The sequence below is a fragment of the Eleutherodactylus coqui genome, chromosome 1 (assembly GCF_035609145.1).
Source record: "Eleutherodactylus coqui strain aEleCoq1 chromosome 1, aEleCoq1.hap1, whole genome shotgun sequence".
NCBI classification, from domain to species: Eukaryota; Metazoa; Chordata; class Amphibia; order Anura; family Eleutherodactylidae; genus Eleutherodactylus; species Eleutherodactylus coqui.
The window spans coordinates 431868550-431894104 of NC_089837.1; the positions used below are offsets into that span (position 1 = coordinate 431868550).

At 42.7% G+C, this 25555-nt stretch overlaps 1 protein-coding gene across 1 annotated transcript in view; it reads right to left on the reverse strand.

Annotated features, from left to right (window-relative positions):
• ERICH6B (glutamate rich 6B) overlaps positions 1–25555 on the reverse strand; it is a 209361-nt gene that overhangs the window by 72951 nt on the left and 110855 nt on the right. Inside the window, exons 5-8 of the mRNA XM_066582023.1 lie at positions 22975–23082; positions 21580–21708; positions 12164–12240; positions 3227–3346 (exon numbers count right to left, since the gene is read on the reverse strand). Of these exons, the coding sequence (XP_066438120.1) occupies positions 3227–3346; positions 12164–12240; positions 21580–21708; positions 22975–23082 (434 nt within the window). The remainder of the gene's footprint in view (positions 1–3226; positions 3347–12163; positions 12241–21579; positions 21709–22974; positions 23083–25555) is intronic.

The window sequence follows — 25555 nt, forward strand, 5'->3', positions numbered from 1 at the left end:
CCACTACTTTGGACGTGACACAAAACAGTCCCTGTCCAGTGTTGCCTCATTTAGGTCAACAGCCAGAACTGTGGGGCCCTTTAACACAATCATGTGGACAGCTTTATAGATTGCCACTTCTCTCTGTCTCCTTGAGTGGCTACCTGATTAACCTTCCCTATCAGCATTGGGGCGCTCAGGCAATCAGTTGGACATGCCAGAAATCTGATCTCAGATTTACACTGACAAGTGAAGGATCATACCACTACCTCAATTTTGATTTCAATTATTCACTGATTCACATGCCTAAAGACTCAAGTACAAATATAGTAGCAAAGGTTGAGGACTCTGGGTTCTGGGTATCTCTGTTACTAACCTCCCAACGGAACAGGAAAGTTCTCCAGGAGCAGGGGAGAAAGAAGTAAGGCAATAGCTTACCATGCAATACAGTAAATTCTCTCCTTGCCCTTAAGATCCTCCTAGGCATCAGGCTGGTAGTTATTGAGGAACCAAGACGATCTGTTGGGAGTAGGGGTCACCCCAAACTAGAGATCTCAGGTTCCTTAGGTTAGGCATATGGCCTGAGAGCGAGGAAACACACAGCTACCTCTGTTTTCACACAAGACGGGGCTTATTTATTTATCCTATGTGAAACACAGAATGATCCGTGTTTAAACTGCCTGACAAGTGAACAAGCAGCACTGATTTTTATGCCGGCTGAAAATGAACGACAAACAAGAACCCCATGATTTTCGTTCATCGTTCAGTCATTGGCTTTTGTTTAAACTGTACGATTATCATGCGCAGTTACGTGCACAAAATACAGCATGTTGCATGTTTTTTTGTGCAAACAAAATGTGAGAGCAAAATATGCTTATATGAATGAACTAACTAAAATCAATGCGTTCTATTTTCTCCGTATTGAGTACGCAAATCTGTCCTTATGCTACTTCCTCTGAAGGTAGTTGCCATTAATATCACAATGCAGGAGCTCTGATTAGTTTATCTATAGGGACATTCCTTTGCAGGAAATAACATGGGGCATTTATGGTTAAGAGATCAGTGATGAGCAAATCAATTGTGGAAGCTCGCAAATTTTCCCCACAGATTTGATACATCTCCAACTTTGAATTCAATTAGCCATCTTTGACTTGAGGAAACTTTATAGAATACATTTGCCCATTTAATTAAAGTAACAGATTGTAACATTGATTTGCAAAGTGTAAGTCATAAAATTAAGAGAGATGATCGTGAAGAAGTAACCATAAATGTACTGTATAATAACAAATTGAATGTGAACTGTTGTACTTAATCTAATCCAGAAAGCTTGGAACATTGGTGCAAAAATCTTGACATGACCATAATAGTTGATGGTTCTAGTACTGCATAAACTAAAACTAAGCAGGTAATCTTATTACATATTATGCATTCAAGTGCTTTATTTTCATAGCAATTCAGTGGAGAGGAGCCCAATATAATTGGCAGGCTGCAAATGAACATTAATGATGAAGGTGAAAGAACCGATAAATGGTGTCTTGTATTCAGAGGAGTGAATATCTACATTTAAAAGGATGACTACTTTCGAGAAACAGTTTTACAGAAACTTAAAATGAATGACAGATTCTGAATAATCAATATATTGTTTTTATTATAGACTTCAGACGAACCTCAAGTGAATTCAGAGAAATAAAGAAAGTACGGTAAGAACTGGAGAAGGGACATGACTGGTGCCAGAATCCTGCCCCATCAGTATACTGTGCAGTGGGACATGTCAGACATGCGTAAAGCCGAAAAGGCATTGTAGCCAGCATTATCAACTATCTGGACAGTCACCAAAGAAGATAGTTGGGGAATATTCATAAAAATTGGCATAAAGGAAAGGATGTGCAGTTACCCACAGCAACCAATGAGGTTGCAGCTATCATTTTTCAAAGGGTCAGTTATAAATGAGAGCTGGAACTGATTGCTATGGGCATCTGCTCTACTTTTTACTGCAAAAATCTCCGAGTGACTATTATAGAGGTTGTTTGGGAGGGGACAACTGCTTCTCCTTGTGGAGATAAGGGAGATGGAACTATACCTTATTGTTGCAAGAATGCTGCCTTCCAATAGGTGGCCCTACAGAGGTATTGTTCCATCTTCCTTATCTGCATATTACTCAGAGGAGCATGAATGGCCTTATAAGTCAACTCACTCACCTTCTAGGTGTTCTCCCTAGGGAGAAAAGATAGCGTTCCTGATCCTTGTGGAGACTGATAGTTGGCAAAGGTATAGGCCAGGGGATGCTCCCTGGAAAACGGACATGCAAATGTCATCCTGGATGAGAACTATTTTGCATTTACTAGAGGTACACAGTATACACCCTGGATTGTTTGTAAGATGACTCAGCGAGCCTCAGAAGTTCTCACTGCCAGAATTACCAAGTCCACACAGTGGTAGAGACCTTTGCCAGTGATAAAGTATGTTAATATTTAGTGTTTTCATTTTCTAGTCGATTCTTCGGGCAGCTGAGCAGGAACTGAACAGACCCCACTATAGTCAACGGGGTCCATTCGGCACTATTCAGTTCCGTCCTGAGATGGAGCTATATGGCCATGGGGGTTCCTCTTTTCTGCTTCCCGAATGGTACAGGAAAGCAGAACTCTGGGCACAGGTGTGGAACCACCTTTAGCCAGTAATGTAATCTAAATATCGCTTCTCTGTTCTAGTATACTGTGCTGTCTCCAAGAACATGGCCTTGAGTCGGTTCATTATCAGTAGTAGCCATGCACAGTAGAGTATTCTAGCAGAAATACATATTTAACCCAGTTTGCGCATCATTCCTCTTTTTTTTACAATAACCTATGCCTACCTTACCTATCTATTATTTGTTACTTTATGTTATGATTGATGATCAACACCGGATTGTCGTTGAACGATTAGTGTTGCGTCAAATGATGCTTTAAAGTGCTCTCTCATTTTAAAAAACCATAAATAAAGGGGACTGGCCATCTCTGTTCAGACTCCACTGTGCCGATCTCTCTATATTGTGTACTCTACATTGGCCAATGTAGATATCCTGAACTCTGATCTTTTCAGTGACCTAATCTGAAGTCCGATTGAGGCTTCATGCAAAGGACTACTCCAGCACTATTTATTACAAAGGTACTGTGATGACTGCAACCTGTTACACAACAAAGAGTGAATCTAAAGGCCCATGTGGATTAAAATGCCTCATTGCCCAACCTCCGCCTACTGTTGTATTTACCATGCTGCCGGGTTCTGATGCAAGTTGTTCAACGGATGGAAGGCGTTTTTTTGGCAAGTGACAGAATTCACAAATTGAGGTGGAGGCTTCCATTTTTCCATTTTCACAACTCAGAGGATGCTAAAACAGAGGAAGTGTAGCACATAAGCATATGATAAAGAAAGATACTTAAAAATTCTTTGCATGCAATAATCTTTAAGTACATGACTTAGCTCCATTAATTCCTATAGCCATACTTGTACAGAATGATACTGATATATTGTTTTTGGGCGCTCTCTGCACATGGATAAGACTAGGGTTAAAACCGGCCATACATACAAAATAGGTAAGGGTACTTTTACATGATAACTCATTCGCCCGGGCGATCAGTTTAAACACAAAGATAAATAATTAAATTTTTTAACGGGATTGTTCAGTCGTTCAGTTCACTGTATAAGTAAATGAGAATGACTGAATGATCGGTGTTTAAACCAAACGATGAGCGAATGAGCCAACGATAACTTTAATGCTTGCATAAAATAAACAATCAATGAACAAATTGTTGTTCATCATTCGATCGGTGGCCGTGGTTACACTGAATAATTATCATTCAAATTCGAACAATCCAGTGAAATTTTTGACCGATAATCGTTTCGTGTAAAAGCACCTTAAGTGACAACTAACAATCTTGACCACCTTATGTTTATTTCAATGGGAAGTGGGAGATAAGAGGCTGTCAGATAACTTTCTTAATGCCCTAATTTCTGACTGAATTAAAGAATCGGATATAGTTGATCCTTGTTTTTTCAACATCTATGACATTGTGGGAAGCTTCCATGCATATTTGATTGTCAGCGAGTTTGTTGATTTCAACAGGATGTATTGTTATTAGAGGTGAGCGAGCATACTCGCTAAGGGCAATTACTCGATCGAGCATTGCCCTTAGCGAGTACCTGCCCGCTCGGAAGAAAAGGTTCGGCTGCTGGCAGCAGGCGGGGAGCGGCGGGGGAGAGCAGGGAGGGACGGAGGGGAGATGTCTCTCTCCCTCTCTTCCCCCTGCTCACTGCCGCAACTCACATTTCACCCGCGCCGGCAGCCAAACCTTTTCTTCCGAGCGGGCAGGTACTCGCTAAGGACAATGCTCATCTCTAATTGTTATTAATCTGATATTTAAGGGTAACTTAATGTGGAAGTTTCTCACTCTAAGTATATATTTGGGAGTCCTACTAATGGCTTCAGGCAGATATTCAGCATTAGATAGAGATGACCACTCTAGACTTGCAGGTAGATATGTAGGGCCTTCTTCTATCCTACAGAAAGTTTAATGGTGAAAGATTACAGATACCAAACTCCAGCACTGGAAAGGGAGTTTCATATACATTTCTTTAACTTTAATAACTCAACGATATATGTTTTTAGTAGAGGGGAGCGACAATTTGAGGTCTGGGTTCTGCAGGCTGCAATACTGGACCATTTCAGCATTGGAAACTTGACAGTGTCTGTACAGTATTTGCACATGGAAACTAAAAAGTAACACTGGCTATACACATAAGTTGTCAGAAGCAGATAACTTTAGCTTGACCAATCTTAAAGGGGTTGTCTCGCGAAAGCAAGTGGGGTTAAGCACTTCTGTATGGCCATATTAATGCACTTTGTAATATACATCATGCATTAAATATGAGCCATACAGAAGTTATTCACTTACCTTCCCTGCGCTGGCGTCCCCGTCTCCATGGCTCCGTCTAACTTCAGCATCTAATCGCCCGATTAGACGCGCTTGCACAGAAGGGTCTTCCGCCTTCGGCTCGGTCTGGCACGAGCGGCGTTCTGGCTCCGCCCCCTTCTACGCGTCATCGCGTAGCTCCGCCCCGTCACGCGTGCCGATTCCAGCCAATCAGGAGGCTGGAATCGGCACACGTGATGGGGCGGAGCTACGTGATGATGCGTAGAAGGGGGCGGAGCCAGAACACCGCTACTGACGGCGTTCTGTAGGAATCAAACAATATAAGTAAGACCTCATGTCCACAGCGGGTCGGATTCCGCATGCGGGAGCCTGCAGCGGAATCCGACCCTGTCCGCGGCTGGCGACCCTGCTTATCTGTCTGTGTCTTCTTTCTTCTGAACTGCAGATGTGTGCAGAAGTGCCGGCCAGCTCTCCTGCTCTTTCCGCGGAATCCAGGCCTCTGATCGGACGGCTTCCATTGACTTCAATAGAAGCCGTTCATGTGGGAACCACACTAAAATGAAGCGTGCTGCGATTTGTTTTCCGCATGCAGAATCCGGAAAACAAATCCGCATGCGGAAAACTGAAAATTGAAGTGCAGACGCCCATGCTTCCCTATGAGCAGCTTGAACTGCGGATCTCCCACAAATCCACCCATGGACATTGGTCCCTATGCAAAGTATTTACAAAAAAAAAATAAAGACTGTATATAAACCATTAAATGTTTTTTTCCTTTACAGGTTAACATATTATGGGGGTTTTCCCATGAAAATACTGTTTATACGTACAATTCCCAAAAAGTTGGAACGCTATGTAAAATGTAAATAAATGTGAGAAAAAGATCTTGAAGTCTCATATAATGTTATTCACAATAGAACATAGAGCACTTTGCCAGATTTTTCATTTCATAATGTACTAAATGTTTTCTCTTAATGAAGAGTCTGGACTGCAGGCAGGCCAATTTAGCACCCGGACTCTTCTGGGCAGCTATGCTGTTGTGATGGGTGCAGTATGTGGTTTAGCATTGTCTTGCTGAAATGTAGAAAGCCTTCACTGAAAGAAAGTTGTTGGGTTGGAAGCATATGTTGTTTTAAAAGCTCTATATATTGCTCAGCATTGAAAGTCCCTTCCAAGATATGTAAGCTGCCCATGCCATAGGCACTAATGCAACCCTATGCCATAAGAGATGTAGGCTTTTGAACTGTGCGCTAATAACAAACTGGATGGTCCCTCTCCTCTTGAGTATGCACAACACAGCATCTGTGGTTTCCAAAAATAATTTCAAATCTTGAAATTAGATCTTGATCTTGGTGAATCTCTGACCATCTTTGCTTCTGAGAGACTCTGACTCTCTAACATGCTCTTTTTATACACAGTTATGTGACTTAGTAAAAAAAGTTGACCCTCTAGCTGTTTAGTGTCACTTACTTTTACAGCCTTTTGTTAACCCTGTCCCAACCTTTTCTGTGATGTGTTGCTGCCATCAGTCTCTAAATGAGTTTTTTTTTTACTTATAACAAAATTAAAAAATGTCTCACTTTAAACTTCTGAAATGAATAAAACATGGTAATATAAGATTTCCAAATCATTTCATTTTTTTCCTAACATTTATTTACATTTTACACAGCATCCCAACATTTTTTGAATTGGGGTTGTAAGTTCAACCATAATTATAAATATTTTTGCATTTATTCTTATTAAAAAAATGTTTCTGTTCCCAGATATTCCAGGACTAATGTTAGAATAGCGCCCCCTGCTGTTTTTTTTGTGTCCTCAATAAATGTTTCAAGGTGGTCATAGGGTGGTCACAAAAAAAATCAATGTTCAATTGTTTTATGGGTGACCCTCCCAAAAGTTGCCATTTTGTAACAAAATTAGTTTCTGAAAGTTTCTGGTCAGTTGGATAACGTTAACACGTGCCTCATCAACCTTGAAGTTATGTTTTTAGAGAGATTTTGTTAAAAAAGTCACAGTTCTTCACCCATAAAATGAAAACTATTTGTCCTAGAAACCTGACCTCATTTTATTGAAAATGTTTTTGTCCACAAATATTACTTTAGCCCCTTCTTAGGTAGATGGATATTAATACATTTTCAGTGCTGGTCGTGTTCTGCATTCCCAAAATCGATATTTCCTGAAAACTTAAGTTCATGGCTACATGCCATTATCTCTGATTTTAATGTCCATGAATTTCTTTTATCATGTTTAGAATTGAAAAACAGTTAATGTAAGGCACTGTATCTGTTTTTCATTGACAATTTGGCAAACCCAAGATGAAAAAGGGTATTGTATGAGAAGAATAGAAATCTGAATAAATTACAAGAAATGTATTTCACACAAAAAAGACGATTTATTACAAGATAGAAGAATATGCATACAAAAAAGATTATTAAAGTGTATTGTACCAACTATAAAAACTAAAGAAATAATATTTACTTAAATTTTACATGATTTAAACATCAGGAAGAAGCTTATAGAGGGTGGCTTTTGCAGTATCAGGGTAAAGTTTCCTACATTCTGCTACAACTTGTAACAAGAACTGGTGAAATTTTACCTTTCAAGAAATCAGGGTTTTCAAATCAAACAACTGGATCACTTTCCAAAAATGAGGTTACAATTTTGAACCGTTTAAAAAAATCAAAAATTTGAGGAGGAATAAAAAAATCTATTTCCTTGATCAGCAGCGAATGTGCTTCAAGGCTGAATTGTGCTCTTACATTTCTGTCATCTAATTCATTTTCAACCTCCTGGTCTCGAAAAGATAATTTTAAAACCATTCTTTTCTAACCTCTTCCTTCAAAGTTGTATCAAAAAACCCAAATGCCACTTGTTCTGAATTTAGATACCACATGTGATTTATAAATTTGCCTACTGCTTTCTCTGATACCGCTTTATCATTTTTTTTTAGAATTTAAAAGCAATTTTAACAATTGCAAATCATGGTTGGGGGCCATAGCCGCCCTGGGGGATTAAACCAAGCTTTCACGTAAATATTAACAACAAACACATTGGGCCTATTCCATTCTTTTCCACATCATTCAAAGGAAACTGATCCCTAAAAAGATACATTTTTAGCAAATAAATGATTTTGGCCATCCACCTAGCACGATGAATGGCACCAGGTACCCTGGAGGAAATTTCTTCTTCAGTAGTACATCCCATAAAAAAATTAAACCTAATTTGAAAAGATCTTCATAGTCATCCCTGGGCTACTGCTGTTTTAGTTGTTCAAAAGAAAGCTTGAAATCTCTTCAGGATCATTTATTTTGTTTTTAATATATTTATCCTCAATACCCCTTTTGTATTTTCCCTTGTCTACTTTAGACCACTTAGCTTGAAACTTTTTAAAGAATATCTGGTTGAGGGCTAGTGGTAGAGCCAATTTTGCAATTGAACACTGCCTTTAACTAGACTTCTAAAATGTGGTGACAACATGCGAGGTATAAAAGATTTTTCCCAAACACTTGTTCTAACAGAACACATGTTCCTCCGATACAATCTGTGTTTACAGCAGTGATATCAAAACACCTTGCTTCGATTTTTACAACAGCCTCCCACTCTTCTACTTCAGAGAATGCAGCTTTTGCTTGAGTGATCCGCATACTATTTTCAAGCTGAGGTACTCCTATCAATTGATCTTCTTCCCCACAGCTAATAAGAATAGCTAGCCTCTCTACACTTTCTCTATTCAAAATATCTGGAAGCAATTTTCCATCCAAGTGTAAAACAACAGCCGCTAAATCCGAATTTTTAAACCTACTTTTAATTAGCTGGGCCCTTTCCTGTCGAATATGTTGTCTACGAAGTTGCACTGTACTCCCACTTAAGGCTAAAATGGCTACATTTTCACCTAACGTCCCTGTCCAAAAAATTACACCTATCCAACAATGACAACTTTTTGGTAAAAATTTCTTTACTTCCTCAAGAGTACTTCATTTTCTTTGCACTTGGCTCCTCTTCCTGATGTGTTCCTGGGATGTCCTCAAATTCATCTTGTGTCGGCTCCTTGTTTTCTGATGAGCTGCATAGAAGAAAGTCTAAGTCTACTTCTTTGTTGCCTGAAAAATAAAAAACGCAAAATAACCTATTAGTATCTCTAATAAAACGACATTCAATAAAAAATATCTCAAATACGTGTTGTTAAAGTATAGATTTAAAAGGTGGAAAGGAAATATTAAAAAAGAGAGCAAATACACCTACTTTCCAATCTGTTTTCCAATCTTGCAATCTGAGCTGATTACCTCTCTTTGTTTTTCTGCTTGCACAAATTTCAAGTCAACTCCTCCCATGCAGCCAGAACGTCCCTTTTGTCTCTGGAGTAACAAAAATGCCCTGTCTACTTCAGTAGTATTGATAAGTGTATCCTGATGAATAATTTCAAAAAGGTCAAGGGTTGACTTGAAGGCTTCCACCTTTTCATTTTGAGCTGCACTTGAATTACTGCCAGCATTTCTTTCAGTTTTCTCCACTGTTCATAAAGTTTTTCAAGCTTCGCAACACGATCTTTTAAGTGTCTTGTTGGAATTGTAGATTTTTCCGAGAAACTTAATACTGCTTGCATAGTAGGTCTTGAAGCTTCTTTGATGCTCAGTTTGACTTGGTGCATATTATAAAACAAACTTTTCAACACTTGAAAATTCGATGGTAACTTACTACCAGTAATTCTGATGAGATGCGTACCTGATCAAAAAACTTTTGATTTTATGTCCTAAATAGAGATGAGCGAGCACCAAAATGCTCGAGTGCTCGTTACTCGAGTCGAACTTTCAGTGATGCTCGAGAGTTCGTTTCGAGTAACGAATCCCATTGAAGTCAATGGGCGACTCGAGCATTTTTGTATATGACTGGTGCTCCGCTAAGGTTTTCATTTGTGAAATTGATGAATTTTCGGGAAGGGCTTAAAAATATAAGCCCTTACCTGAAAATCATCCTAAAATGTGTGAAAATAAAAAAAAAATTATGTCAGCATTAAGATCGTTCTCCTCTGCCACAGCTGTAACAGCTGTGGCAGAGAAGAACGATGTTAGCCCATTGAATTCAATGGAGCCGGCAATACAGCCGGCTCCATTGAAAGCAATGGGCTGCCGGCGAGCGCGGGATGAATTTTCGGGAAGGGCTTAAAAATATAAGCCCTTACCTGAAAAAGAAAGATTTTAGTGTAAAAAAGAATAAAAATGCAGGCATTCTCTTCAATGGAGCCGCTGCTGCTGCCGGCGACTCCATTGAAGACAATGGTCCGCTGGCACACCTGAATTCTTTTTTCAGGGAAGGGCTTTACATATAAGCCATTCCCTGGAAATGAATTAAAAGGGATTTAAAAAACAAAAAAAATAGGTACTCACCTCCCTTCAGCTGCCAGGGCACAGCTGCGTCTTCTCCTGCTGTCCCCTGCACTGTGGTGCTGAACTGCTGTCATTCAGCTGAGAGCTGCGCTGAGCCAAATCAGAGGCAGCATTCACTCACCCATTCATGAATTCATGAATGGGTGTGAGTGAGATCTGCCTCTGATTGGTCAGGCTGTGACCAATCAGAGGCAGCTCATTCAGCAGGCGGGGATTTTAAATCCCCAGCTGCTGAATACTACAGAGAGCAGTTCAGGAGAACTGCCAGCTGGCCGCAGCTGAACTCCATCTGACGGTACCAGGTGAGTATATATATATATTTTTTATTTTTACACATTTCTGGATGAATTGCAGGGAAGGGCTTATATATTTAAGCCTTCCCGAAAATTAATTGTGCGATCGCCGGCAGCCCATTTCTTTCAATGGAGCCTGCTGTATTGCCGGCTCCATTGAATTCAATGGGCTAACATCGTTCTGCCGGGACAAGGTGAGTATATATTTTTTTTTACTTTTTACACATTTTAGGATGATTTTCAGGTAAGGGCTTATATTTTTAAGCCCTTCACGAAAATTCATCCCGCGCTAGCCGGCAGCCCATTGCTTTCAATGGAGCCGGCTGTATTGCTGGCTCCATTGAATTCAATGGTCAGTGCTCGTTTAATCGAGACGAGTACCGTGTGGTGCTCGTCCCGAGTAACAAGCATCTCGAGCACCCTAATACTTGAACGAGCATCAAGCTCAGATGAGTATGCTCACTCATCTCTAGTCCTAAACTCATGCTAGCTGCCACTTTGGAATATGAAGGTTCTGAATCCATTTTCACTCAAAGTTAGAACTGAAAAAAAAAACTATACAAATTTTACCACTTGAAATTTAAATATTGACTGCGCTTCCTGCCATTCGCCACACATGTCCTTACCCCAAGAGCCGAAGGGAAGATATCTGGTAGGGATGTTCCCTTTGTCCTTTTAGAAAGGGTCCCTTCCCTAAGAACAACAAGTAGTCTGTGACAAGGAAAGTAAGACCTCAACTCACATTCAACATACCATTCATTTGAAGACCTGGAACACGCAAGGCCCTGAAAATTGCCTAATATCTTCAAATCTATGAGTCACACACAAAAAGTAATATTTGTAAGTAAGAACATTATCAATAAAATGAGACCATGATCAGGTTTCTAGGACAAATAGTTTTCATTTTATAGAAGAACTGTGAGCCGCAGCCCAGCCAATTCATAAATCCTGCCTCCATCAAGCGATAGCTGTGATTGCTTGAGCAGCACTCAAAAAACAAATCAATGCAGCGTTTGAAGAGCCAATCACAGCCATCACTTAGTGGAGGCGGAATTTATTCCTGTAACCAGGAATTGATCCTGTGTGGATGGCCGAGGACTGCGGAAACTGCGTCGGGGTTCTGGAAACCAGCGGGAAGGACCTGGACCCAACCTGCTGGGTAAGTGACTCAGCTGACCTGCATGAAAAGCGCTGTAAAAATGCAGCAATTTTACATCCCCTGAAAATAAGCCCTAATGCATCCTTTGGGGCAGAAATTTATATAAGACCCTGTCTTATTTTCAGGGGGCTGTTAGTTCCATTTAAACACACCCAACGATTGAACAATGAATGAGATTTTGTTTGCTTCTCTTCCGTCGTTTATTTTATGCAGGCATAAAAATGATCGTTTATTTGTTCGCATGGTGTTGCATGTAAACAACGATAATTTAGTCGTTCGCATTCACTGCAGCAGTGAATGTGAACGACTGAATGATATGCAAACACAATTCTGAATGTAATTGCGAACGATTCATCTGCCTCTATGAACAGGCTGTATGAGTGAACGAGTGAACTCTATCATTGTAAAGGAGCCTAAGTCATATGTTGATGACTCACTTACCTGCCTATGTGTTTTAGCCCCATCAGGTTCTAATTCTGAAGTCCCACTTTCTGCTGTATTACCACTAGTGACAGAGCCTAAAGGGCATAAAAAATAAGACAGACATAGCAGATATATCATGAATTGTAAGTTTGTAAAGACATTTTGAATATGTGTACTGGCAGTGTATATATAAAATGTTACAAGATGCTGGATGGCTGTGATCTGAGAGATGACTGGAAGCACCGATCATTAGTGGTAAGTTTTTAAGTATGCTATGTGCCCACATTCACTTTTATAGGGTTTATCAGACTGCCGAGATGTTCTAAGGCTTCAATACTGGACCAAGAGCATTTGTGCGCAGAATTCTTAATAGCAAATTAAAAATGGACATCTTCCCTAGAACATCAATCTGTAAATGTTTCAATAATGTATGTGTAGTCAGAAGGCTCGGCTGGATAGCTGGTTGGCAGCTTGCCAGGGTCTATTATAATGAATGATTCACATGATGAAGGTCAACTCAAAACTATTTCAGATTAAATGAATAGCTGAAATCACAAGTGTGCCAAGCCATTCAGTTGCTTTACCCCGCACCTGAAATGACATCTCTCTTCCCTTATAAACACTTGTATTATACTCACTACAGCTGTACACATATTTTGTGCAGAATAACTATCAGGGATTCACTGGAAATCATCTGTAGAGAAAACAGAGATTGTAGAGAATGTACTCTAATTCTCAGTTTTTACTACTATCTAACAATTACGGAAAATGTTTATCACCAGATGTTGTGCATTGACCTTCTTCTGATGAGATGGTACATGTTTGTACCCTTTTCAGGGGTACTATGTAGTTAGTGGGGAAGGCTGATGACATGTGGAAGGATGCTGGGTGCCAGGCAAGGTTTCCTCTAAGACTTTGCATTCAGTGAACCGGTCAGTTAGGGACTTGGGCACTTTTCCTACTAAGGTTGCCTTTATATGGGACAACTATCATCCAAATAGTCGCTAAAAGCAGACGCTTAAGCAGGTTGTTATTATACGAACAATTTAATGATTGCTGAAGCACACACCTGCCTCCAAAATTATTGGCTAGTCATTGAAAGACAAATGATTGCCTGTTTACACCATACAATAATTAAGCAACCACGACTATTTTTAAGTGAGCTGAAACAAAGGGACTAGTGAATGAATTTTCACTCGTCACCCGATCGGTGGCCGTGTTTACAAAGAACAACTGTTGCTTACATTCCCTCTATTGAGTGACTATTCAGACGATTATTGTCCCATGTGAAGCCACCCTGAAGGCCTATTTACACACAATGATTATCATGCAAACTATGTTTTTGAGCAATACTCATTGCGTGTAAATGCTACCATCATCTACTTTTCGGCTGAACGATGATTTTTAGGTGAGCATAAAATCCATCTTTCGGGGGTGAGCTGATAGCAGGGACCGCACTCTGTGTTTCTCCATGGGAGCACCGAATACATTGGGTTCAGCTTGCAGCCTCAAAGCAGAACAAAAGGAGCTGTATGCAGAGAACAGACCACCTGCTGTTCTCTGCATACAGCTCAGAGAGGCTCATTTACATGCAAATAAAGGTAATAAGCTGCTAATGGACATTAGTGACCATTAGGAGCTTATGCAAAACAATCACTAAAACTGTCAATCTCCCTATCTTTTGAACGAATTTTGAGCAATCATCTTTGCGTGTAAATGTGCCTTTAGGGGTAGGTTCAAATTGTGTTTGAGCACTACTATATGTTTGAGGTATGCGTGGAAAAAGCTCCTGGTGTTTAATGTTTAACATATTAATGGAGCTCCAGTGAATCAGCATGTGCCAAAAGAGTGTCCTTTAGGTATGCCTGGGGTTGGCAGAGTGCACATGCATGCCATGTGAGTGCATTCCTTTTTTTAACTCAACCAATTGAATGGGCAATTCTGGTCCAAAAATTGCAGCAGATATAGAATAGGATATGCTATAATTTATATTACATGGATCATTGGACCATGAAAAAAAGAAAAATCACATATGAATACACACATTGACTTTAATGGGTCTGAGTTGTGTCCCATTAAAACTCGGACGTTAAAATTGCTCATCTGAATAAGCCCTAAGTAGTGATGTAGAAAGGCATCAAATAAAAATTAATGTACAGAGAAGTAATACTTAGCTGATCTAAGGCAATTAAGGGGTTAATGTTAATATATCAAGTGTTGTAAAACAGTGAAGAAGTTAATGCCAGAATCTCTAGTGTTCTAGGGCAGTAAAGTGATTAATGCTAGGATTTAAGGTAGTCTAAGACAGTGAAGGAGTTACAATCAGAATCCTTGGTGGTCCAAGATAGTTAAGGTGTAAATGTAAGTGGTGTTCTAACACAGTGAAGAGATTAACGTTGAAATCCCTGGTGGTCTAGGACAGTGAATGGTTTGATATCAGTATCCCCTGGTGCACTAGAAAGTCAAGTATGTAATGTAAGGATTCCTGGTGTTCTAGGGCAGGTAGCGGTTACTGTGAGAATCCCAGGTGGTAAAAGGCAGTTCAGGGGTTAATGTTTTGATTTGTGATAGACTAGAGCAGTCAAGGAATTTAAGATCCAACAAAGAGAGCAAGATGGGCACCACCAAAGAATGACCACGGTGCCGTCAGTTGGGTATAATATAAGATGGAACGCATGGAAGAAAAAAGGCAAAACCCAAACAAGAAAACCTTACTCCCAAATAACAAAAAGATAACTACTGCTTTATTGTAAAATTATACATGTAATAAACAAAAAAGACTGACACATTAAAAACACTTTAAAAACACAAAATAGTTACCAAAATACTGGTTGTGAAACACTCAAGAATCAGCCCTAATAAAGCTTTACTGAGTGATACTAAATGCAGAACATGTATAAAAAGCCTTTATGAAAGGGAAACAGTACACAAAGCTCATCTGGAGCAAACCATAGGGAACTTAGCCCAAACACTTAGACAGTAATGATAAGGCATAACCCATCTTTGAGCAGAGCCCCAAATTGTCTGGCATCAGACAGAAAGGCAGGTCTGGCCCATGTACCAAGGATCCTGGGGGAAATGAATTTTTGGGTTTTGCCTTTTTCGGTGTTAAGGATCCTTCGTGGAGGCCAGTGAATAGGTAATTTGTACTTACCGATTGTCCATTGGGTACCCGTTTCCCCAGGCTCCAATGTTACTCAGGCTGTTGCAGGAAGCTGAACACAGACCATTCAGCTGACTGTTTCCTCCCTGCACTGATCATAGAGATGAGTGAAGCAGGAAGGGAATAGTGAGGACAGAGCAACTATAAGTGTTCAGCTATATACAGCCCTCTTTGGTCAAGCAGAGCATTTCAGGAGTGCTCTGCCTGATCATTAAGGGGAGAACTCAGGAAGTGTGCATGGGATAGAAACTTTTCATGCATGGAAAGAGATTTTAAGATGTTCCAGGCAGATTAAAGGAAACACTGGTGTCAGGGTAAGATTCGACAAGCCAATTTCTTTGGCCAAGGTATTTAGATACAGGGCTTGGATAGCGAACGGCATTTTTTGAAGGAAAGCTTAGCGATGACTTTGACTTCTTGTATGCTCACGCAAGTATGATATATTCACTTAATAAAAGAAACTCCATAGAGTTTGTCTTCACTCTGTTTCCCCCCCCCCCTGTATTACAAGAGTGCACCTACTGTGATACTAACTTATTCAGGTACTTAGCGAAGGACTTTAGCAGTAAATGATATTCACTTACGTTCCATTGCTTTTGAAGTAGACTATTTTCTGTCTGTAGCCCAGAAATCCAAGCTAGCATGAACCATATTCGGTGTAAATTATATCTTCAAAATTCATGCAGTATCCACAATATTAATTTTCTTATATTACAGCGATATCCAGCTATCATTATTACCAAACCTAATTGTGGTTTTTAGATGAGTAAGATGTTTAAAGGTCACAAGGAGCATTATACTACATCAACCGGACCAGCAATGTCAGATCTCCTTACACAGCATAATCAAATATTAAGAAATATATGATGATCCTTGATAAATGGAACAATTTCCAAGAAAAAGAGGTTGGTGGTAGAGTTGAGCGAACGTACTTTGGCGAGCTTGATGCTCATTCGAATAGTAGCATACTCGATGGTGCTCGTTACTCGAATGAGCATCACGCCATGCTCGACCATGTCCCAGTTTTTGGCTCCTCCCCGCTGTGACGTGCCTGTTTCAGCCCCTCCCTGCCGCAGCCCGTGTCAGTGGCGTCCCACATACAAAAATGATCTAGTCTCCCATTGTAGTCAATGGGGTTTGTTACTCGAGTAGAGCTCTCGAATTTTATGAAAAGCTCGACTCGAATAACGAGGACCCGAGCATTTGGGTGCTCGCTCATCTCTAGTTGGTGGTATACAACAAGAATTAAAATTAGACACTTTGAGAAACTGATATGATGGTCGAGTGACACCTCCATTCAGAGTGAAATAGATTGCATATGGAAGAGTACAACACTTGAACATGTATGTTTGTTCTATATGCATTTTAAATTACAGTATTAGGGCTCAGTCACACGGGCGCCGATGAGCCCATGTTACTGCACAAAGAAGACGGCCACACTGCAGATATGGACGAAATACAGGTATCTTTATATGGGGTGATTATCGTCCGAATAATTTGATTTTAAAATAATTTTGATAACTATGATTTTCGGCAATAGTTGTACTGTGTGCACACAGACACCAACAAGGTATTGCGCAAGAAATCATTCAGTAGCCAATAGTTGTGTTGTTTTAGCTCACTAAAATGAAGCAACCAGCGAGCAACTTCTCACTCAGGTTTCGGTCAGACGGGCGGTTTTTCGCGCAATTTGCGGATCGCATGACGGATGCGCAAATTGCGTGACCGGAGCCGGAAAAAAAAAAAAAAAAAAAAAAAAAAAAAAAAAAAAAAAAAATCGCAGGAAAAATCTGCACCTAGTCGCGTTTATCGTCGCAGCAAACCGCCCGTGTGACCTGAGTAAAATCGCAGTGCGCATCAAAATGCGCATGAATCTTAGAATGGCCGGAACTTTGTCGTCACTTTTTCGCCGTGCACATCAAAATGCGCATGAATGTCAGACTGGCCAGACCTTTTTTTTTCTGAACTTTTTCGCACCTTTTTCACCGTGCAAGTAATCATGCTGCAGCCTACAACCAGGTGTTATAAATAGCTGCTAATGAGGCCTGTTCTTCATTCTGCTTCTGGTTCTTCCTGGGTGTGCGTGACATTACTGGAGTTGGAGAGATGTCTTCGCCAGATGATATTTTCTTTACCTGGTTGATGGTGCGTCTATCTAGGCTTTCTGCTGGTCTGCCAGAGGATGTGTCTAGCTACCTTGCTAGTGACCAACCTAGGGCTAGCTATAGTCCTGGGCCGGTCAGGAGGAGGAGGAGGAGGACTAGGAGGTACTGGGTGCATCCGCTGGTGGAGCTGCGGGATCGTATTGGGATGTATCACTCCCTGTACGTGGACCTGAGGCAGTACCCGGACCGGTTCACTGCCTTTTGTCGGTCAGCATGTTCAATGAACTTCTGGAGGTGGTGCGTGCCGGGATTACGCACAGAGATACCAACATGCATGACAGTATCTCTGCTGAGGAAAGACTCCTGGTCACTCTGCGGTAATTTCTCATCTGTCTCGAGGTCACATCATCTGTCGTTATCTTTCATCCCTTCCCCGTGTAGCCTTTGTACCTTTGTCTATACATGTTAGGGCTTATTCTGACAACCGTATATCGCCTCGTGTTTTAACGCTGAGCCGATATACGTTGTCCTTGTCTGCAGGTGGAGGATGATGGAAGAGGAATAGTGGACATGCCTGGAGCACTGAGCTCCTGCCCATTCAACGCCCCTCACCACTAATAGCAATGGGAATTGCGGGACGGGGGCAGAGCTAAGCAGTGGTACTTTGAGAGCAAATAGTGGGGAGGCGTGGGCAAGGGGCAGGAGCTCAGTTCCTCATCTTGGCTCTTTCATCCTCCTCCCCCTGCAGACAAGGCCAAGGTATATCGGCCGCACCCCTTCCTGATCCATTGTTGATTATTGCAGTCCTTTGTTTTCCTCATCTTGCTGAGGGGTGTTTGCCAGCACTTGATTAGTCTGTAGCAAGGGAGTGTTGATGCAGCAGAATAATTAGTCTCACCTGTGTTCCACGGTGAGCTTCTCACAAAGTGATGGTGGATCTATCACCATTCTTCAAATCTTAGTAGTGCTTTGACGGCTTAGAAATAATGGCACAATCTTCAAGCAGTAATACAGGCGTCTATTTTTTCCTTATTTGGCCATTTTTTTTACCAACCATTGTTCTGTAGCCTTTGTTTTGGTGTTGGGGGGGGGGGGGGAGCAAGCCTTCTTGTGTTGTGTAAATACTTGATGTAGCGCTTACGTAGTTAGCCCCGAGCATGAGTTTACATTTTGCGATGGTTACTATAGCAAACATGTTTTTGGCAACAGCCAAGAGCTAGACGAAAAGGCAGCGCGCCAATGTACCATGTTTGGTATTGGTCTGAGTATTAGGCTTCCTTCACACGGGCGACACTGCATGGCTGCGAGAAAATAGCTGCGATATTGCATCGCTGCACTGTATGATTTTTTTAAGTGCTAAAAATTCGCAACGGACCCTACAAAATCACGTGACTTTGTAGCATCTGGTACTGTCAAAGCTGCACCACATCGCATGCAAGCCACATTTTTGTGCGATGCGATGCAACAGAGGAAGGCTCCATAGAGAAACATGGGCTACCAAACCTAACGTGTCATGGGCAATTTCGCCGGACCTGCGAGGTTTGTGTGTCGTTTTGTAGTATGCTACAAAACATCTCGTGTGTAGGAACCCATAGCAAACCCTGGGCTTCTAATATATGCATTTTGTAGGATTGTAGCAATGCTCCAAAAGCACGCCACTTTTTCGCCCGTGTCAAGGAGCCCTTATGTTTGCAGTATTTTTGGTAAAATGATGCATTCTATATATAGAAAGTGCATGTCATGTAGCAAAGTTCTAACCTTTTTTTTCTCCCTCTTCTCCCACAGATTTCCGGCTACTGGGAATTCCTATGCTTCGCAGCATTCGCAGTTCTTGATTGGCCACTCTACCATTGGGGGAATCGTCAGGGAGACCTGTGACGTCCTTTGGCAGTGTCTTGTACCTTTGGTGATGGCTCCTCCCTCTCGTCAAGATTGGCTGGACGTCGCCGAGGGATTTATGAGCACTGCGCAGTTCCCAAACTGCATTGGGTCATTGGACGGGAAGCACATTCGTGTCCTGAAGCCACCTAACTCGAGGTCACTATATTTTAACTATCGGCAGTTCTTTTCGGTGGTCCTCCTTGCTGTCGCTGACAGTAACTATCGATTCCTGCTGCTTGATATTGGGGCCTTTGGAAGTGCTGGGGATGCACGCATTTTCTGCACGTCCAGAATGGGTAGGAGGATGAGGGAACAGCAGCTTTCTATTCCTGCGCCTCAGGCCCTTCCTGGGTCGTCAGGTACAGCAGCCCCATTTGTCTTTGTGGCGGATGAGGCATTTGGCCTGTCTAATAATGTCATGCGGCCCTTTGCTCGCAGAAACATTGACACCAGGAGGCAGGTCTTTAATTACCGCCTCACACGTGCCCAGCGTTAAGTGGAGTGTGCATTTGGTATTCTCGCTAATCGTTGGCGAGTCTTACTAAGTACCATTCAGCTGGCTTCTGAGAACGTGTCAGCGGTAATTAGGGCCTGTGTGGTTCTACATAATTTCTGCCGGCGACATGATACAGTTTTGAATGTTCCGCAGCCTTTACCCACAGCTTTTGGGGGCGAAGTTTTGGAGGAGGCTGTGCAGCATGGTAGGCCAGCACAATCTGCTGTCCTCGTCAGGGACCTCTTCACGGAGTATTTCCTATCTCCACAGGGAGCACTTCCGTGGCAGTTGGAACATGCTCGAGGAAGCCGATGAGCTGGTTTCTCAAGATCAAATTTTTTTTTTTAAGCTGTCTGTTCCCCCCCCCCCTTTTTTGGTAGGTGATTATTGGCACATTCTCTTAGTTAGGGACTCGCAAGTAACGAGCATCCTTGACGTGGATTGCGAGCTTGGACTAACTTGCCCACCTTCAGCTCCATATAGGAAAGGGCCTTTCAAAATGAGGCACTCTTTTAAAACAGTTAGCTGAAGTAGGGCAATGTAGTAAACTAATACCTCATTTGGGGCCCTTAGCTAAGGGAACCCGTAAATGGAATTTTGTATTTTCATTTGTTGAGTGTGGTGGTGGGGGGGGGGGGGGGGGGGGCGCTTAAGGCTGCAAATGTGTTCCTGTACAGATTAGAGACTACAAACACCTAAGGGCTCAGTCACAGGGGTGCATCGGGACCCGCACCCCGGCGCCAATGCGGCCGTGTGACTGAGAAGACTTACCTGAAGATGGCCTTCTCTCTCCAGCGCAGATGAAACACATGACCGGAAATTAAGCCGGTCACAGGTTCTTTCTCCTGGTGCTGCAGAGATAGGTCTGTGTTCAGGTACGGCCGTCTACTGGCTGCAGTAACACAGGCGCCGATGCACCCGTGTGACTGAGCCCGTTAACTGTGTGTTTTCTCTAACTATTGTTGCATGTCCCACTGTGTGAAATGTGTTAGAAATGAGTATTGAGGGTTGAAATGCTGTCCGTGACATGCAAGAAAAACCACTCAATGCAGCCTGTAACCATGGATCTCTGCTGGACCCTTTGTACCGTCCAAGAGTTCCAAGTTAGAGGCATGAGTTGCCTACGAGCATACTATGTGTGTTTACTAGTCTTAAATCTTGATTACCTTGTGCATGTGACAAATAAGATTTATTATTAAAGAAATCAAAACACATGGTTGTTTGTATTTTTTCTGGAAAACTTTTACTTTGTAAAAAATGGTTTTCAGCCAACATGGCTTAAATTTGTTGAAAAGTCTTGTGACTGAGCCAACATGGCTCAAAAAAGTCATTTCGGGGACGTCGCAAAAAACACGGCTGTAGAGGTGATGGACCAGCTGACAGGATGGGCAGCCACAGACCCTTCGGCACCCCCACAAACAGGTTCAGTTTTGGGAAAGGTCCAAGGGCGATGCTGTGGATTGGGACTGTGAGGAGCTTGCTTGCCAGGGGAGCGACCTCGTTTCCCTTGTCGGGAAGTGATGCACTCCCCACTCATGGAGGTTGGCCAGCCTTTCCCGGACTCTGTCTAAGCCACGCTGCAGAAAATCTATCTGCAGGTGGCATAGACGGATTTCCTGGAAGTACCAGGCCACCCTCTCATCAGGGGGGACATCTCTCCACACTGTGACAAAAGAGAAAGACAAGCGATCAGGCATGTGTAAATGTGTTGCTTTGTCTACTAGTCTGTGTTCACAGAAAAATGTGATCATGATGTTAGTGTGTGTAGGCCCACATGTGTCGTCCTTACCTGTCACAGGGCGGTCAGGGTCCATGCTGGGTCGCTCCACCTCCACCAGTGGCTGTGGGGACATCAGGGAAGGCAGGCTCCATGGGGATCCCTCTGCTGATGTTGTTGCAGATGCAGGGGGTTCTGGAGCTGACAATGAAAAAAAAAAAAAGGTTTTTATTAAATTTGGAGGGTACATCAAAGGGTGACTACCAATGACATTTTTTTCACTCACAGCAAAAGTAGCACAATTGTGTCATTGGCAGGGGGCTATGGGACTTGTAATGTTAAAATGGAGTTAGCGCAAATTCGCAATGTAGCGCGATCTTGAGATTTAGCGCCCTTGCCATTTTAATATGACAATTCCCATAGCCCCCGGCAGAAAAGAAACCAGTGAATTTTGCATTTTTTTAAAAAAAAGGAGTGGGTATTCACTCAAAATCAGAGTTAGGTGTCACATACACTTGCAATGTTTTTGTGGGCTAACCAGATTGACAATATGACTTTTCATGTTCCCAAAATGGAACGGATGCCACAGTGTTGTTGTTGCATTGCGTTGTAAACATTAGAAAGTCCCATTGATAATCGCGTGAGGGCTTGGTCACACTAGTGTTTTTGTGTCCGATCTGCACCAGCGCTGGCCATATGCAGATCTCTAGACCCAATGCATCCCAATGGGAGCTTGCACATGTCAGTTTTTTTGGCGGATGTGCGATAAATTAGAGGACACAACGATTTGCAGAATGCGCCTATCTGCGTTCGGCAAAGCCTTTTGTTCTATATATGCGCTCAATGTGGCCGGAGGCAGCAGCGCCAACCACATTAAGAACATATACTAAAGATCGTTCTACTCTGCCACAGCTGTAAGAGCTATGGCAGAGAAGAACAATGTTTGGCCTTTGAATTCTATGGAGCCGGCAATATAGCCGGCTCCATTGAAAGCAATGGGCTGCCGGCAAGCACATGATGAATTTTCGGGGAAGGGTGTTAAATAAAAGCCCTTCCCTGAAAATCATCTGGCAAATGTATTGAATTTTGGGGAAAAAAAAAAAAAGAAGGATACTCACCTTTTTCAGGCAGCCACAGTTCAGCCGCGTCTTGCCGGCAGCCCATTGCTTTCAATGGAGGCGACTCCATTGAATTCAATGGGTGAACGTCGTTCTTCTCTGCCACAGCTGTTACAGCAGTGGATAGTGGGAACCGCTCCGTTAATTGGGGCCCTTTTGCTGAAAACGCAGCTAGGTGCAGATATTTCAGCGAATCGGCGACCCCTCATGCGATTTGTGGATACGCATCCGTTATGCGAACAACAAATCGCATTAAAAACCCTTCACGCAATTGCAAGTGTGTGTGAGCCCTATTTTGGTGGTCAAGTGAGAGCTGATAAAAGTTGCACAGAAGATTTATTTCACTTACCGACTGCCTCCTCCTGACTGGCTTCTGGTGGAGGTGGAGGTGTAGCCTCGCGGGCTGGAGAGGGCTGTTGCTCCTCTCCCGAATCCGCCCTGTGACCTTGTGTTGCATCTGTGGGGACAGTAACACAAACACTTGTTAATGTTGGAAACAAGTTTTAACAACTCGTATACAAATTAAATCCTGAACATTTATATAACCTTTAAAGGCATTCTAGAGCTATAAGCAACACCTCCTTAACCCCTTTCCTGCCCATCACGTAACGGTACCTCCTGGTAGCGGGGTACTTTCCGCAACATGACGTACCGCTACGTCATTGGGATATTGCCAGATCATAACTGAACTAGCGCTATCCAGCATCGGGAGCCGGCTGTCAGTCACAGCCGGCGTCCCAATGCAACAGCGGGGGTGCATCTGAGATGTGCCCCACCAGTGTGAAATGCTTCACTGCCGCAATATTCGTAGATCATGGCAGGGAAACAGTTCACAGATGTCCAGTACTGCCAGAGCCTATGACCGCTATAGTAAGCGCTAAGGCATTGCAGGGCCTTAGCTCTGACATGCCTTATCACAGCGATAATAAGTGCTGTGCTGCAAGTCCCTCAGAGGGACACAAGTGGGTTTTTTTTAAAAAAACAAATAAGCTTATTTAAAATATTAGCATCACCAAATGCCAAAAAAAAAAAAAAAAAAAAAAAAAGAAGGTAGTGAGTCGTCACGTAACTACGTGCCGCAAACTTTTTTTTTTTTTTTTTAAACGCCTAGAAACGTTAAAATACCCATAAACTACCGAGGAACAATGCAAATTTTTGGCATTTTGCCTCCAAACTACAATTAAAAATAAAGTTCTCCAAGAAACCGTACATTCCACCAAATGGTCAAAAGTTTAACTACATCTTTTTGTGTTAAAAATGGCCTCATAGAGCTACGTACATTGAAAATGCTAAAAAGGTATGGCTTTTCAAACATGGAGATAGAAAAGAAAAAAAACTTTGCTTGCTCCTGTATGCCAAAATAGGCCATGTCATTTAAAGGGTTACAAACACTGCCAGGAGGTTAAATAGGTGACACGTTCTGAGCACAACCCCAGACAGTGTGCTTACCTCCTTCCCGACAACGGAGGCCGCGCCTGATGGCCTCAAGCCGCTCAGGGTCTTTCGACTTGAGGTCGCTCCACTGCTTCTGCAGTTGTATCCTGCTCCTCACAGTCCCAAACTGACGCCCCATCGCCCTTCGGACCTTGCGTATGATGATTCGTTTGCGCTGCTGGGGGTGCTGGTAGAGGCCATAGTGCCCATCATAATCATGCTGGTCCATCATCCGGACCAGCAGCTGTGTCTCGCGATGTCCCAGAGGCGAACATCTGCTAGCCATCTTTCCGGCTCAAACTGTGGCCACAAAATGGCGCCGCGCAGCGAGTGCCGTGGGTAACGCTCAGGTGCAGGGCGGGGCACGCACAGATGACGCCAGACACACACTTTCACCCGCCTTGACAATACTCGGGCGAATTTTCACACAAAAAAAAAAAAAATAAAAAAAAAAAAAATAAAAAAAAAAAGCGCCACTACATCATAACGTCGTTTGTTCGTCCGAGAGCGAACAAAAGGGGAACGGCAAATTCTAAAACAATTTACCACACACACACACGAGTATTTGGCCATGGCCAAACATACATAACTATTCAAAATGGCTGGGTGGTAGTATTCACGTGACCTATTGGTATTACACGATTACAGATAGTCCCCGACTTGCGAACAGGTTCCATTCCAGGAGCCTGTTCGCAAGTCGAACAAATGCTTGTATGGAGCGGGGTCGCGGGTGGATCCCGCTCTATACAACGTCGGGTACCGGCTGTTCTTACAGCGGGCACCCGGCGGCAGCAGTTCCGACGAGCGGCGCGTCAGAACTGTTAACACTTTAAATACCGCTCTGACAGCGGTATTTAAAGTGTTAACAGTTCTGACGAGCGGCGCGGCTCGTCGGAACTGCTGCCGCCGGGTGCCCGCTGTAAGAACAGCCTGCACCTGACATTCAGGGGGCCGGTACAGCGTCTCACGATGAGATCGCGGGACGCTGTGTGGTTGCTAGGCAGCTGGGGACCTCCTGAAAGGCCCCAGGGCTGCCTATGCAGAGTGCCCATCAAGCGCACGGCTTGATAGGCGCTCTGCATAGACAGTCCTAGGGCCATTCAGAAGGCCCCCGGCTGCCTAGCAACCGCAATCTGACCGAACAGGCTTCTAGCAGGCTTGATAGAAGCCTGCCCGGTCCCTGCACAGTATGATGTAATGCCATAGCATTACATCATACGGTGCAGGACAGATAGTTCGTAACTCGAATGTTCGCAAGTCAGGGACTATCTGTATGTCTGTATTAGTGCAGTTGCTTGTGATGGGCAACTTGTGGAAGGAGTTTATAAATAAACACCTTGTTTGAAGTCAGCCTTCATCACTTCTCAGCATTCTGGATGCATCTGCTACCAAATGCACTCAGACCTTTTGGAAAGCAAAGTTTACATAGCGTGGAGTATAGTCTGGAGCTACCAAGCGCTTTCAGAGTGTTGTAACATACATTTTCCAGCAGACCT